Genomic DNA, 15,982 nt, shown 5'->3' on the forward strand with positions numbered 1-15,982 from the left:
GGAATCTTTGCACTTTACTTATCAGGCATGACATTTATGCCTGATAAGGCATGAATCAGCCTTATTCCAAGAATGAATCAGAACTGGGCTGATTCATTCTCTGGGAACCCTGATTGTGCAGATGTGGTGTGTTGCAGTTTTTTATCACATTTTAGACATTTTTTATGTATTTGTAACCTTTCAGTGTCTCATTTAAAGGTAATTTAAGAGAAATTTAGCCACATTTGACTTATTTTGTATCTCTCTTGATTGTTGCCTGCTACCATTTGGTCTAACATACAAAATAAGGCTCCTTTGAGTCACGCTGTCTCTTTCTGGGATATAAATTTAGATCACCACCCAGTGTAAGGTTCATGCAACAGCTGCCCTAAATTAACAGTATTGCTTATTAATAAAATATATTTGAATGTTTCTGTAATGGTTAATCTATTAATGGTTACTGGTTAGGATGTACAAGTTCTTGAAATGAAATGCCATTTTAATGCTAAATTATTATAAATTTTTCTTAATCCTTGAATTTTCCAATTTATTCTTTTAGAAAAACAAGGATAAGAAAAAAAACCTCATTATTATTTTTTGATTAAGATGCCAAATTACAGTTTTTTCCTTTCATTCCTGAGGAGAAAAAATGTTTTAGTGGTTGAATGAGCATGTGTTGTGTGGTCGCTGGTAGGTCCGCCTACCTCGATCTGGCCGATGGTCTCCTGGTACTCCTGCTCTCTGGTCTTAAATAGTGACTCTGTTTCGTCAATGAGGCTGCCAAGGCTTCCATCCTGGGAGTCCTTAGAGAGCACAGACGGAAACCTCATTCATCATGCATGAGTAAATGTCTTATACAGCAGCCACAGCAATGATCTATACTGTGAATTGCATGACTTTAAAAACCCCATGCAGTCAAATCATCTAAATGCACACAGGACTCACTGGATCCGCAGCTTCGCTGGTGCCCTCACGGGGGCAGGTGCTCGTCGGCGCCGCGAGGGTGTATGGCATGTTGTAGTTCGCGAAGTCTTCCCACAGCAAGAGAGTCTCCTCGTTTTCCTCCCACGTCAGACTGTCGCAGTCGTCGTCGATTTCGAACGTCTCACGCCTGGCAACAAAGGAGTTATCTGAACAATGTCTGTGTAGGACAAGGTCAGAGAATGGAAAGGAAAAGAAAGAGAAAGATGGAGGAAAGCATAAAAGCCAACATATTCAGCAAAGGTCATTGGAAACAAAAGAAGTGCTCTTAGGGTAGCCAAAAAAGGGAAGTAGAAGGAACACAGAAGTAGCAAAGGAAAGAGGCAGAAACTGTAATGTTTCTTAAATATTCTAAGTGTTGGTGGTAAATAAATGGCCATATATTTATATCTGTTGTGTTCTGCTGAAGGAGCACACTGACTGTTAGCTGCAAAACTGTGAACACCAGAGGGAGATGAAGGAACATGCCAGAAACTATACTGGCATGCTGAAGGTGCAGAGCTCATTTAATTTGATTCAAAACAAAATACCAGTTTTACTTTTGGTGCATGTATCCATGAAAAGTGTCGCTTACAGCTGGTTAAGCATGCGTTTCATTTCATCCGTGATGTTGAGAGACCCGGGGACCTCCTCCTCTGAAGTACTTGGCTCGGCATCCATCTCTGAATTCTCCTCATCGGACACGGCTTTGCGTTCTTTTCTCTTGCAGCAGGCCATGGCACCCTGAAAAACACAAAGACCGTTTGCATCTACAGAGAACCTAATATATCTCATTAAGCATAATAATGGCAATTTAGAGCACGCAGAAGTCTGTCAAATACTGAGCAAAAGGCCTCATTTTCAGTCATGAGCCTGCACTCATCAGAAGCCAGAAAGACGCAGTGCAAGACATGTATGCTTAAAGTTAATATACAGCTAATAAAATAACGTAGAAATTCATATTTTATAAAAAAAAAAAAACTACAGAACAGACTGTGTTTTTCTGCACATGTGCATGTATCTCTTGTTCGCATGCATTTTACAAACATGCATAAATGTTTTACGCTGACAGCAGGCTTCATAAACTCATCTACAGATCAATATTTATTGGCATATAAAAATTGTAAATTGACAAATTTCATTAAAGGTAGGATCGTATATAACATGTGGTACATGAGAAGTCACCAGCTTGGTTCACGGAGGATTTATTCTTGGGCTTCAGCCAGCAATGTCGGCGCAATGTGATAACCTTGTGTGCAGCGAAAAGTTGGCAGGTCAGCATTTCATCTTTTGTTTATGTGTGTCTGTGTGTGTGCGCGTGCATTCTGTACATAAGTCTTCTCCATGTCTATTTTTACGTGTTTGCATGAGGGCATATTTGCGAACATGCAGCTATGGACTGATGCCCATTTAGGGCGGGGGGTGTCATTCAGTACATGATCAGCTGAGAAGGAAAGTAACAGTCACCACACAGCGAGCACCTGGCAGATTTCATCTCATCAGTGCCGAATTTCTCCTTCACAATACAATTTAGCTTCTTCCTGCATTTACTATCGGCTCATCTAAGAAACTGGGAGAGAGCAAATGAATCCGGGGCAGATGGACACTTGCCTTCTCAGGAAGCGACCTTGCGGGACTAACGTTGAACATTTTTGACATGTCCTCTGAGTTGCGTTGCTGAGCCACATCGCACAGTTTGGCCGTGATGTCAATCCGCCTGCAGATGTCCATGTCCACCCTCCTGGCTTTCTCCTGAATCTTGGAGTCCAGGTCAGACATTTGCTGTATGAGGACAGAGAGCGGCTCTTTAGATGACGTTCATACCGTCGTGATTATCAGCTGGTGTTAAATTGCGTCCCACATTTCCATGCCGACTCTACCCACACCAACATAACACTGTCATTTTTATCTGAATTATTCATCTCAACAAGCACTTGCAAAATAATGTTAGTGCATTCATCTATGTGCAGTTCAAAAACTATACTTTGGCCTATTTATTATCTAATAAAAAATATGCAAATTCTGGTCTGATAAGTATGCAGAGGCAGACATGGAGCATGGAAATATGGATATTTTTTTCTGAGCAATTATATCCAGAGGCACAAATACAGACTGTCTAACCATTGTAAGGCTTTAACTAATCTATGCCTCCTAAAACATCCTCTACTTCTGCATCACTTACCCTTCTCTTAATGCAAATAACAGGGAGTAATGTAAAGCACACAAAAAGAGACAAAGAATTGAAAATCCATGAAACAGAAGCAGGCTAAACAACAGTATTTTACAAAACAAAAACAGCATGTGCATATATTTATCCCCAAGCAATTGCGAGCTGTGACGTGCCCCCCTGCAGTTTATCACAAGTGAACTGTATATCAGTCTGAGCAGACTTGCCAGGGAACAATACAGTGCTGCACAGAACAGGAAGTGCTCTGGATCTACAGCTGCTGTCTGAGCTATTTCAGGAATATTGTCTTGGATGATTTATAGTATTTTATATATCACAGATATATATATAAATTTTATACCTGTATACTACAGGAGGGGTCATGCAGGGAAGTAACTGTCAATGTTGTCAACTCTTGAACACTAACCTGATTTATTTAAGTTTGGGAGCCAACACAGTGAAAGGAAAACTGATAATGACTTCACCCTGGTGCTAAACGAACACTTACGTCACTCATGAGACTCTTGAAGACCACAAGTTCAGCCTTCAGTCTGTCCACTTTCTCATTAAGATCATCCTGAACCTCTCCTGCCTCCTGGGCGCTCTGAAAAGGATGTCACAGAGAAGAAAGCAAGACCAGGAGGTTTATATTTGCATGATCAAACATTTGCTTTCACTTGAGGCTATTTGCATTTTAGGATATTGACCACAGTGTATAAGGACAGGAAACTAGATAAACTGACTAACAATTTAAGAACCTTATTTACTCAGATAAAGGGACTGACACCATTCTCCTGCCTACAGCCAGCTTACTGGCTCAAAAAGAATCCATGAATTTACTGTACCTACAAGCACCACAAAGTTGTTATTTTATTCGGGCCTTTATGTGCTGTACTACTATTTCCCAGTCTCATCCTCACTGTATATTTTCAGGTAGAGCACAAGAAGCACACAGTGTGGGAGTAGGATAATTTTTATTTTTCATCTATCTCTCAGCAAACAAATAAATAACAGTATTTTCCAAAATGTCAACCCATCCATTTAAACTCTGCACTGGTAGTTATACCTGTTTTTGAACATTACGTTCACTACTCGTATAGTATTTTCTTAAAATCTCACAAACCCACAAAGATGACTATTTAGCAAGTAGAACTGAAAGGCTAACAGTTAAGCCCGCCTTGGTTTAATTCACCACCAGAGGAGTACCAGCTTTTGTTTCTGTGTAGCATACAGCCCTCTGGCTCTGGGCCCTGAATATAAATGGTGCTTTTGCACAGAATTTACTGCCTTTGCAGAAATCCCCACCTCTTATGCATACAGCGACATCAGCCTGTGTGCTCTAAAAGGTTAAAGCCCCTAGGGGGATACCACTCCACCTCTCTATCTGGGATTTTGCTGACCCAGAATCTAAGACATACACGGATGCTGTCCCAGATCGATTTGCGCAAAAGCCGAAAAAAGCAATGGATGCCAGCTGGTTGAGACACTAACAGTAGCTGGGACTGTGTGTGTTGCAGTGTCAATAGAGCCTCAAGGTGTGACACTTTAAATTGATTTTACCTCTACATGTATTCCTTTCAACTCCTCTGAGCAGAAACATAATGGTGGACTGTTGGTGATATTTGACGTTCGTATCTATATCAAGGCCAGCAGGCTCTTCTTGATGGGTTTGTAATCAGGTTTTTCTAATCTGACAACCAATCAAGCATCCTCCTGGTTATAGCTGCTTCTAGTCCAGCTGTGCTCACACAGCACAACACTGTATGTTTATGGATATGTTGTATAGCAGTTTTGCAAATGCAAATGCATGCATGCACATGCCATTTTCCAGATTATTTTATATATTCCCGTCTGCATGTACTAAATTGTCCTTACCAAGCCATCAAATAGCTGTGCATCAGTATGTTAGTAGAATATATGTTATTGTTTGTGTGTTCTTAGTGTTTCCCAACCTGCTGCAGGGATGTCACCGTTGACTCCAGCTGCTCTCGTTTGGACAGTTCCTCCTCCCATCTGCAACACAGAGCACAGAGGTGGGTCAGTTACCGTCGGCCTGTCCCCAGGGGCCCAGCAGACAGTGTAATGGTACTTTTGTGGAGTTAATACTCCCATCTCTGATTACAAAACGTCCTTGACAGACTGGGACCACACCCACAACCCACACACCATCCCACCACCCCATTTTTCGATCTTTTGTCTCCTTCTTCTTTAAACAGTGTCTTTACAACCACGCTGCTTCAATGAAGACAATAAGGAAGAACTGAGTCCCATCCTTCTACAAACACTGCTCGTGAATAGTCTTTGAAACATGACTGACATGCCACCATGCTTCAGTCCTGTCCCAAGTCAATCCCAAGTTTGTGAAGTCAGAAATGTGTTTTAATGTTTCTAATGTTTGGTCATTATACATTTGAAGACACTTATCAACACTTACTGAAATTCCAAAATGTATTAAAGATAAGCTGGGCTGAATTCACACCAAACAATCTAGGCCGATAAGTCACGCTTGTGCTTAGGAGAAAAAAATATGATGTTTAGCAGACATAAAAGAACATTTTGCTCAATAACAACCTCATGGTCAAATTATTTTCCACCTGTCTGCTATTAATGACTTTGCAGCATTCAGTGCCAATAAACCTACAAATGGTGACTCTACCATCACACCAACTGCCACTGCCATCTATAGAGTCACACCACCAGTGCTGCTAAAAATAAACCACCAGACCCCCCCTGTTAGCTGAAAGCTATGATTAGCAATGCAGGTCTTTCCTCCCTTCCTCTGTCTCTCTCGTCATATAACTCTTCCGCACCATGGCAGCTCTGTATAAACAAAATCAGGAGCCTGCTCAATTTGCAGTATGAAGCTATTGCACACAAAGCACAGGAGGCTCAGGCTACTGCGTCGGTCAGTTCAGCGTCCTACTAATACCCACTGTTCTTGTGCCCCAGGATGAGAGACAGCAGATATGCTGAGTCACAGATGCTTTCCAAAAGCCACTCAGAATGAACAAGACACTCATTCAGGAATATGAAGTAGCTGCACAGTATGAGACACTGTGGGCCACAGAGGAGGATAAAAACAGGAGGGGATTTCTGTGAGGTTGTGCGAGAGACCGAATAAGCCAGTGGGAAGAGCGGTGTAAGCAGCACATGCCTAACCATACATGTTTACTGTAAGAGAGAAAGCTGACATGGGATGAACACTGCTTCATTGTGGGTTAGATCATCTATAGCCTTCACAATGGAGAAGCACACCACAGCCAAAAGTCAGAACATGCGTCACTAGAGATTCACTTTTCCAACAAAATAGGCCTTGTTTCCATTCAGGATCCAGTGAACGTACACTGTCTAATTAGAGAGAAGTATTCCCTGGCAGGGCGTGCCAGCATGCTTCGTGATTGAAGCCTTGTTGTTCTAAAAAATGCTGGCAGTGGTGTTTACTGTGTCCACAACACTCTGCCCGTCTGCAGCAGAACTCTGGCTAAGGTCAGTGAGGTTCACAACTGCATCACATCCTCTGCAGACACAACAGCACCTGCATTACGCGCTGTCTTACTTGTGTTGTCACTTCCTGAATGCACACTAGAACCTTTTCATTCAGACTGTTGGTGAAATCATGGGAATATAGGATTCCCTTGATTTATAGGAGTAAATCAAGGAAATACATTTTTCAAAGCTATATATCACCTATCAAAGTTGCTTCCACATTATTTGGAGCCATTACAAATCACCGGTCCATAAAAGTACACCTCACCGACCTCAGACACCATCATTGTAAGCTTCTAGATAAAAATGGCTAACCCAAACAAAGCTGACATTCCAGCAAAGTTACTTCATCTGACCCGTCTGCCATAGCCGTGGCTCTGCTTTTCATGTTCCTTTGGCATGACTTAATCAAGATGAACACCGGGAGTCTCCTTACAAGGACAAAGACAGCAGGAGGATTAGAGTCTGTGTCAGCTCATGCACATCTGTTTACTGCCAGACACAGGCTCTGAATCACCGCCTAATAAATTAAAAGGTATGCTGTTACAGATGTGTTTATTCTGCTGAGAACGTCAGCTTGAATTTTAGCAATATATCAAAGAGATTTCATTTCTGTCATATTCTGACATCTGAGATTTGCCAGTATTATTCTGATTTTAGGACCATTCTTTGGATATATATCTATATAGGTAGGTAGGTAGGTAGGTAGGTAGGTAGGTAGATAGATAGATAGATAGATAGATAGATAGATAGATAGATAGATAGATGGATGATAGTTAGTTAGTAGGGGTGCAACGATACGCAGCCCCGGTTATATAGCTCGTCATATTGCAGCCACAGAAATTCTTTTGTCCATGAAACCATAAAGCTGCACTTTCTTTTTGCCTTATAGTCTGATTTGTCATAACTTTTCCGTTTTGTGGTAAGCTTTTCTTTGGCTGTCACTTCTTCACCCTGACCTGTCTTATTTGGCTCAGCAGAACTAAAATATATATATCCTGCTGCTTTTACACACACACACACATAACGGTCAGCGATTCTCTGCGCGATCAACCTCTCACATGTTTAAGCTTGCTGCGGGAGATTTCACTTGTCATGTTTGCATAGTAAGCTAACGATTGATAAGACGATGTCAGAGGAATTGGTGCGCAAATTATCATCACTCACCAATCAGTGCTGTCGCTCTCTATACACAGTTCGCACGATTGCAAAGTGAAAGCAAAAAAACAAGCGCAAATTCAAACGCGATTTCAATATGTCACATATTGACAGTGGCTCATCGATGCCAATGACATAATTACCCAGCTACATTTCCGAAAGAATGCAAAAGCATTGACATATATTTTTCCTTCCTACAATAGCCCGACGGGCAGGGCAGAGATAGATTTTGGTAGCCCGACTGGAAAAATCGCTAGCCCCGGGATGTCGGGCTAGCGATTTTGCAAGCCATGTATCTGATTGAGGAATCACTCATCTTTGGAAAAGAGAGTTTATTACAGAGAAATGGCTCTTTCCAAAATAAAAGCTATACTATACGCTTCTTCTGGGCTATATTCTCAGTAGCATATTTTAGCAGGTCAGGGCTGTTCGGGGTTCTGTTTGTACAGTTATGTTTTGTTTATGTTGCCATAGTGACGGGTGTGTCCTTCCGGGGTCAGAGGGCGCCCTGTGGGTTGTTGTTGTTGCTATGCGGTTGCCGCGCTGAGCAGTTAGCTAGCGGCAGTGTTCTTCTGCAGATGTCAATAAACGGCTGTGCTGCTTGGCTAGCTCACGGGAAGCAAGACCAAACGACACCTCCGTCTCCTCCTTGTCTGAGCTTGCCACATTGGTGTCAGAAGTGGGATGATGGTAGCACCCCATGTTCTGACCCGAGTGACTTTTCTCCCGCTGGTCGTGACCGGCCGGTGCGCCAAAAGAAGGCACTTGGACATTTGCAGGACTTTGTGTGGGGTAATGGGGTCGTTGGGGACGACTGACGCCTTAGGTGGGGGCTATGTAGCGGGTCAGGGCTGTTCGGGATTCTGTTTGTACAGTTATGTTTTGTTTATGTTGCCATAGTGACGGGTGACGCCCTCTCGCTGCGACGGTGTGTACTTCCGGGGTCAGAGGGCGCCCTGTGTGTTGTTGTTGTTGCTGTGCGGTTGTCGCGCTGAGCAGTTAGCTAGCGGCAGTGTTCTTCTGCAGATGTCAATAAACGGCTGTGTTCCCTGGCTAGCTCACGGGAAGCAAGACCAAACGACACCTCCGTCTCCACCTTCTCTGAGCTCGCCACAATATTAAACATATCAGGTCCCCATAAGGAGAATCATGTGCTAACGGCTGTCTAAATGACTCGGATAAAGTTTGTAGCATGCTTGTTGTTTTTGTCTGCTTCCACTTGTCTTTGCACTAGGATGATGTTGGCGTAAATGTGCAGTCATATTCGTTGTGTTCCCACTAGTGCTGTCAGCGTTAATCTCGTTGAAATGACGTTAACGCCACAACACGGCAAATCTCCGTTAACGAGCTACCCCTGATCGCCCCGTGCGTGAGGCTAGACGGCCAACACGTTAACGAGCTAACTGCGCTAACACACTAGTTCCCACCCATGTAATTGACCATTGCGTGGCACATCCAACATACTGTTTTACTTTAGTCCATGACTTGCTTACCTTCAGGGTCATACGTCACATGAAAACCAAAATAATTCCAAACGCCAGATCTGAATGAGGGTGGGGGAGGTTCAATTTGCCATTTTGCAAGGAGAGCTTAACTTCTGTCTCGCTAGCTTGCCCTGTGCTCTTCCTTCTGATGATGCTGTCTAGGGCTGCTCGATTATGGCAAAAATGATAATCACGATTATTTTCACTGAAATTGAGATCACGATTATTTGACGATATTTATTTAACCCTTTAAGACCTACTATAGAACCAAGTCCACCAGAGCTTATATTATTTTTTTTACATGCTGTAGTGCCATTTGTGGGAGCATTTCAAGTTGCTATACATCAATACAACTGTTATATTTTAATAATATGTATGCATTAAGTCCATAGTAATTACATAAATTGCAAAAAAGTGCAATAAACTACAAAAAAAATTGAAAATCGCTTTTGTTTTGTTTACATATATTTCGACTTGGAGAAATTTAAGAGGCTTATCCCTCAAAACTTTAAATACAATAAAGTTGCAAAAAATAGTTTACAACAACAGGAAATTTATATTGAGTGTCTTCATAGTTTTATTTTGGAGATACAGCAATTTTTATATACTGCAGGAAAAACAAAAAACAATCCTATGATGCAAATTTGCAAAGAAAACAGCATGTGCATCATTTCACTGTGGGAAGTGTTACGAACAGCTGATAGGAACGGCAAAGCGTGTTTCTGGAATATTATGTTTTTGTTCCTGCAAGCGCTTTTTATGCAATTTTTGCAAAGCTATATGTGGAACGAGACCGAGGACAAGCTGATGGCATCAGATGTAAGTACAACTCCTCCGGTTTCATATGCAAAACAAATTATTGCGCTAGCTTACACGGTTCAGGTTCTACAGGGATTTAAAAATAGTTACGCAAAACGGAGCGTGCTGCCCTGACCGGCTTTAAAGGGTTAACAATGACTTTAAAAAAATAATATAAAATGGTGTGCAACACCACTGAAGTTTTTTTTTTTTAAATTCTCTTTTCAACCAACGGCAGTCACTCTCCAAATAACTTCTGCTTAGCTTTCCGAGCTTCCCTCGGGTCCTCTTAATCAGCGGTCTCCAACCTTTTTTGCGCCACGGACCGGTTTATGCCCGACAATATTTTCACGGACCGGCCTTTAAGGTGTCGCGGATAAATTAGGGAGGGGCTAATAATCGGCTCAGTCATTTTTAATGATCGTTGAAAGCCCAGATCGTAATTGTGATTAAAATTCGATTAATTGAGCAGCCCTAATGCTGTCTGTGTTGGCTCAGTGGATCTGCACTCGACAGTGCAGCCTAGGCGGAGTAGTCAAACGCAGATTCACTGAGCGCTCAACACAGACAGCATCGTCAGAAGGAAAGTTGATAAAATAAATTACAAATTTTGTATTGTTCGATACATATGCGTACCGAACCGAAAGCACTGTATCGAACGGTTCAATATCGATACGAGTATCGTTGCACCCCTAATAGATAGATAGATAGATAGATAGATAGATAGATCTATATCTATCTATATCTATAATGTGAGAGTAGAAAATATTTTCTGCATGCAAGTTTCACTTCGCTTAGCCATTAAAAGCACTCTACACTGGTGCTTTGGCATCAGTGTCAAGAGTTTAATTATGTTAAGTAAGATTTCATTCAGTCCAAAGATGTGCAGTGGGGTGAATGCCCATATGGGTGAATGTGGGTGGGAATCTGAGTGTGAATGGTTGTTTGTCTCTATATGTTAGCCCTGTGACAGACTGGTGACCAGTCCTGGGTGTACCCTGCCTCTCGTCCTATGGTAGCTGGCATAGCCTCCAGCTCCCCCGCAACCCTGCAAAGGATCAGTAGAAGAGAATGAATGGATGGATGGAAGATTTCATTCTATCTAATCTAATAACATAGAGTAATATAAATCAGCACTACATGCTTTTTGCACTGGAGTAGAACATTTTTAAAAAGTTGCTTGATTCTTCGTGATTCATGTAAATCAGTGATTTAAGAGAATACTGCAGTGTGGTACTGAAAGAGGAACCTGAAGTGTATCACATCAAACAGACATTTCTCATATGTTTGTCTGTTGAACAACAGCTTGCCAAATAACCCTCCCTGCCTTGTGTGGTGTGTCTGGGAGTTACATTTGCACGCAAATTGCCTCAGTGTTTTCCCACTACAGCGCCCGAGGACACGGAGCATGCACCCATCCAAGTCTTGATCCGCACCTGATTCTTTGTAACAATAGTGCTCAAGGTGATAGTTTTATGCCACTCGTAGTGATTTACTGGTGAAACTGTCAGAGTGAAAATAATTGGAGGTGACTATCCAAAGATTATTATCTTAATGATTAAATGTTCATCAGAAAGGTCCTAAACACTTATGCAACAGGCGGTAACTATTAAAGAGAGCATGGAATATGCAGTAAACACCAAAGAGAGCATAGGGAAAACTTTGAGGTGTGGTTGCATATCATACCACAAAGCCTCCGTCGTTCATCGCAAATAAAGTTTTAGTTCAGCCAACACCCTGTTTCAAGTATGTGATATACTGGAAAGTGTTTGTGTGTGGAAGCTTTAAGAAACCAGGCAACAAATTACAGACTCAAGCACCAATTCTACATATTAGAGCAGATTAAAATCCTGCTATTCAGAATATTTTTCTGAAGTCAAAAGCGGCTTGCTCTTTTGTTTCATAATCTTTCTTCTATGTTAGGTCTATATATCACTTGAAAACTGGTATATATAAGAGGGAGACTTCGAAATTAGTAAAAATGTGTTTCTCAAAGATGCAACACATAGAAATGTGCCAGTGATTTACAAAAAGATATGTTGGTCTGACTGAATTCCTGTATGTTTAGCACAATATTATCTAAAACAATTAAGTAATTGAATTGTGAAAACTATAAATCACATTCCTTCTTTATTAATAAAGTTTAAATGTATAAGGGCACAAATCAGTGTCTGCTTTCTCAACTAACTCCGCAAAGGGGAACCTTAGGCGAAACTCTATTAAGAGATTTTAATGGCACAGTGACAATAAATTCTCACGCGAGCGGAGAGAGAAAAGCAGGAAGCCCTGCATGATAACAGAGTGAGGGATCAATACATGGGACTACGTGCAGGACAAACACTTAGCCATTTAGTTGAGCTGCTTGTATGAAATGAGGCCGCTGACAGCTTTGATAAATCATGTCTAAACGTCCTGAGTACTTGTGATTCCTCCGGTGGACAGCTAGAGGTGTCTATGCGATGTCTTCTAGATGACACAACCATTCGCCATTTTCATTAACATTGAATCAGCAGGCTAGTGTCTCTACATTACTCCCCCCCCCCCCCGAAAATTGCCCTGACAGGATCAGCTTCCTGGGAAGACATGACTATATCGCAGTTATGCAAAATAGAGAGAACAATGTGATCTTCGTTACTCTGTCACTGGGATCATCGACTAAGTTTGGTGATACTCTGTAATCTATAGCTTCCCCAGACTCCACTGAGAGACATATGTGGGGTGCAAATGAAGCAGTTGCATGAAATGGATCAGGGCCAGCACGTAAAGCAGCTCAGAGGCCCACTGACGACAAGACACCACTGCAAGGTTGAGGCGCGTTTCATTTCTGTGTTCCAATTAACCACCTTCCTCTCTGACCTCAGTACATGTCAATAACACACACACACGCTTATTTGTCTTCTACTGTCATGTAAGCTGTGCACAGAGAGGCCCGTTGCTCACTGACTGGTGATTTTTCTGTTTCTGTGTCTTAAATATAGCCCTCCTAACCCAGACAGGGCACAGAAACCAGCAGGAGCCACCAGTGTTGCTAAGTGACCACAGATGAACATGCTTATGTTTTACAGGAAACACAGCATGTTTCAGTTCTTTTGATTTCTCAGAATCTTTTTTTCATAAGAGGGGTTTTGTTGTTTTCACTTTTTTTGTCACTGATTTTTTTTAATTACATGTTGTGATGGATTATCTTCTCCTCCTCCTTGAATATGTTTATATTTTTTTATAGGTAAGATTTAAAAAAAAATGTAAAAGTTCTAGTTTTCCACTTGTTGTCCTTGCAGGGACTATTTAATTTATTAAAGTGAATCACAGTTACAGCCCTGACAGAGGACGAAGACTCTACATCCATGATGTTGTCTTAAGCAGTGCTCTGTGCTCAAAAACAATGCCTGCTAACCTGACGATGATGCTAACAATACTGACGCTAGCATGCTGAGCTGGTATAACATACAGTGTTTCCATGCTAAGATTTTTAATTAGTACTCAATGCAAGCTATAAGATGAGCCTGAGAGGACTGCCATTATGCTGTAGTTATTAAATTAGCTGAACATTTTAAAACCCTGAGGACCACAAATCTATGTACCAAATGTAAACGCTGGTTTATTAAAAACTAACTGACAAATAAAATCCTACAACACATATTTAATAATAATCAGCTACAAAAGCACATGGATGAATGGATGAACGATTCAAATGATTTGGGTAGGTACCCCTCATGAATCCAAAAGACATCAGATGGTGTCTTGTGGTGTCTGATCATGTAGGGTCTGATGCAGGGACACTGGTAGCAGATATTTTTGGTCCCATGGGTTTTGGTGTGGGATTGCTGGATTGAAAGGTTACGTGTTTGGAGATCTGTCTTGGGGTATTTGTCATGTTCCTTGAGCAGGGGCGTGGGAGCAGTGGGTTTCTTCTGCTTGGTTTAGATGATTTAGATGATTCTTACGCTATTTTTGTGAGCACTACGAAGTTTTTGGACATATAGTACCTCTCACTGAGATAAGCACATTTCTCTGAGTTTATTCAACTTCAAATTATGTTAATCGTCTGGCAATGATAATTTTAACACTCCATTTTCTTTTAGTACAGTTGTTTATTTTAAGTTAAATATCTTCCGGTCTGTCTGGGAATACAAAAACAGACAAAAGACAATGATGAAGCCGAAATCCACCTAAAAAATAAATAGAAACAACCTTTATGCCAAATTGGTCTTAAATGTACTTTGGAGAGAGTGAGAGGTCTGAATGATCACACCAAATTAGGGCTGCAGCTAGGGCTGCTCGATTATGGCAAAAATGATAATCACGATTATTTTCACTGAAATTGAGATCTCGATTATTTGACGATATTTATTTAACCCTTTAAGACCTACTATAGAACCAAGTCCGCCAGAGCTTATATTATTTTTTTACATGTTGTAGTGCCATTTATGGGAGCATTTCAAGTTGCTATACAACTGTTATAGCCCATATTTTAATAATATGTATGAATTAAGTCCATAGTAACTACATTAATTGCAAAAAAGTGCAATAAACTACAAAAAAAAATTGAAAATCATTTTTGTTTTGTTTACATATATTTCTACTTGGAGAAATTTAAGAGGTTTATCCCTCAAAACTTTAAATACAAAAAAGTTGCAAAAAATAGTTTACAACAACAGGAAACTTATTTTGAGTGTGTTCATAGTTTTATTTTGGAGATACACCAATTTTTATATACTGCAGGAAAAACAAAAAAACAATCCTATGATGCAAATTTTCAAAGAAAACAGCAGGTGCATCAAAATAAACTATTTCCAGCAGTGCAATTCGAGTTCTAAGCATCCCAGAAACTATTCAGAAAAGTCAAACATGACCAGTATAGGCCTTTAAGGCCTACAAGTAAAAAAAACTACATTTCCGCGAAAATGACGTCACTTCCGGTTTCGGCCAGGAAATGGCGGACATGTGATAGTTCGCGCTGACGCCTGTTTCACTGTGGGAAGTGTTACGAACAGCTGATCGGATCAGGAAGGGTGTTTCTGGAATATTATGTTTTTGTTCCTGCAAGCGCTTTTTATGCAATTTTTGCAAAGCTTTATGTGGAAGGAAACCGTGACCGAGGACAAGCTGATGGTATGAGATGTAAGTACAACTCCTCCGGTTTCATATGCAAAACAAATTATTGCTAGCTTACATGGTCCAGGTTCTACAGGGATTTAAAAATAGTTACACAAAACGGAGCGTGCTGCTCTGACGGCTTTAAAGGGTTAACAATGACTTTAAAAAATAATATAAAATAGTGTGCAACACCACTGAAGTTTTGTTTTTTTTTAAACTCTCTTTTCAACCAACGGCAGTCACTCTCCAAATAACTTCTGCTTAGCTTTCCGAGCTTCCCTCGGGTCCTCTTAATCAGCGGTCTCCAACCTTTTTTGCACCACGGACCGGTTTATGCCCGACAATATTTTCACGGACCGGCCTTTAAGGTGTCGCGGATAAACGAGGGAGGGGCTAATAATCGGCTCAGTCATTTTTAATGATCGTTGAAAGCCCAGATCGTAATCGTGATTAAAATTCGATTAATTGAGCAGCCCTAGCTGCAGCTACTGATTATTTTAGTAATCAAGTAATCCATCAATTATTCCATTGATTATTTGTGTAACAGGATAAGAAATACCTTTGTCTTGTTAATAAGCAATAATAAATATTCAAAAGAGAACAAAAACACCGTTCTTTCAAAATCTAAAAATCTAAAATAGACTAAGGCATAAATGTACCTTTACTCTGTCTTCTTGAAAAGCTTTCTGACATAAACAGGAGGCACGTATTTGTGCTGCTGAAAACAGATGACATGATGGTCTAGATGTTAATAATTAATATAAATAATAATTCAGTGTTCCACCTACTAACCCTCAGGTCCGTGGCTCAGAGTTTAATGGCCCATGTACATTTTATTGGCTTGTATAAAAAA

General features: G+C 40.9%; 1 protein-coding gene across 2 annotated transcripts in view; it reads right to left on the reverse strand.

Moving 5' to 3' along the window:
- Positions 1–15,982, reverse strand: part of iffo2b (intermediate filament family orphan 2b) — a 32,170-nt gene that overhangs the window by 3,648 nt on the left and 12,540 nt on the right. Inside the window, exons 2-7 of one of the 2 annotated variants that reach the window (XM_012918550.4) lie at positions 5,059–5,119; positions 3,615–3,710; positions 2,551–2,721; positions 1,535–1,683; positions 925–1,090; positions 684–782 (exon numbers count right to left, since the gene is read on the reverse strand). In XM_012918550.4, coding sequence (XP_012774004.1) covers positions 684–782; positions 925–1,090; positions 1,535–1,683; positions 2,551–2,721; positions 3,615–3,710; positions 5,059–5,119 — 742 coding nt within the window. Of the gene's footprint in view, positions 1–683; positions 783–924; positions 1,121–1,534; positions 1,684–2,550; positions 2,722–3,614; positions 3,711–5,058; positions 5,120–15,982 lie in introns of both variants that reach the window. The other variant, XM_004548569.5, reaches the window with a different exon arrangement.

Source organism: Maylandia zebra, linkage group LG5, assembly GCF_041146795.1.
Source record: "Maylandia zebra isolate NMK-2024a linkage group LG5, Mzebra_GT3a, whole genome shotgun sequence".
NCBI lineage: Eukaryota > Metazoa > Chordata > Actinopteri > Cichliformes > Cichlidae > Maylandia > Maylandia zebra.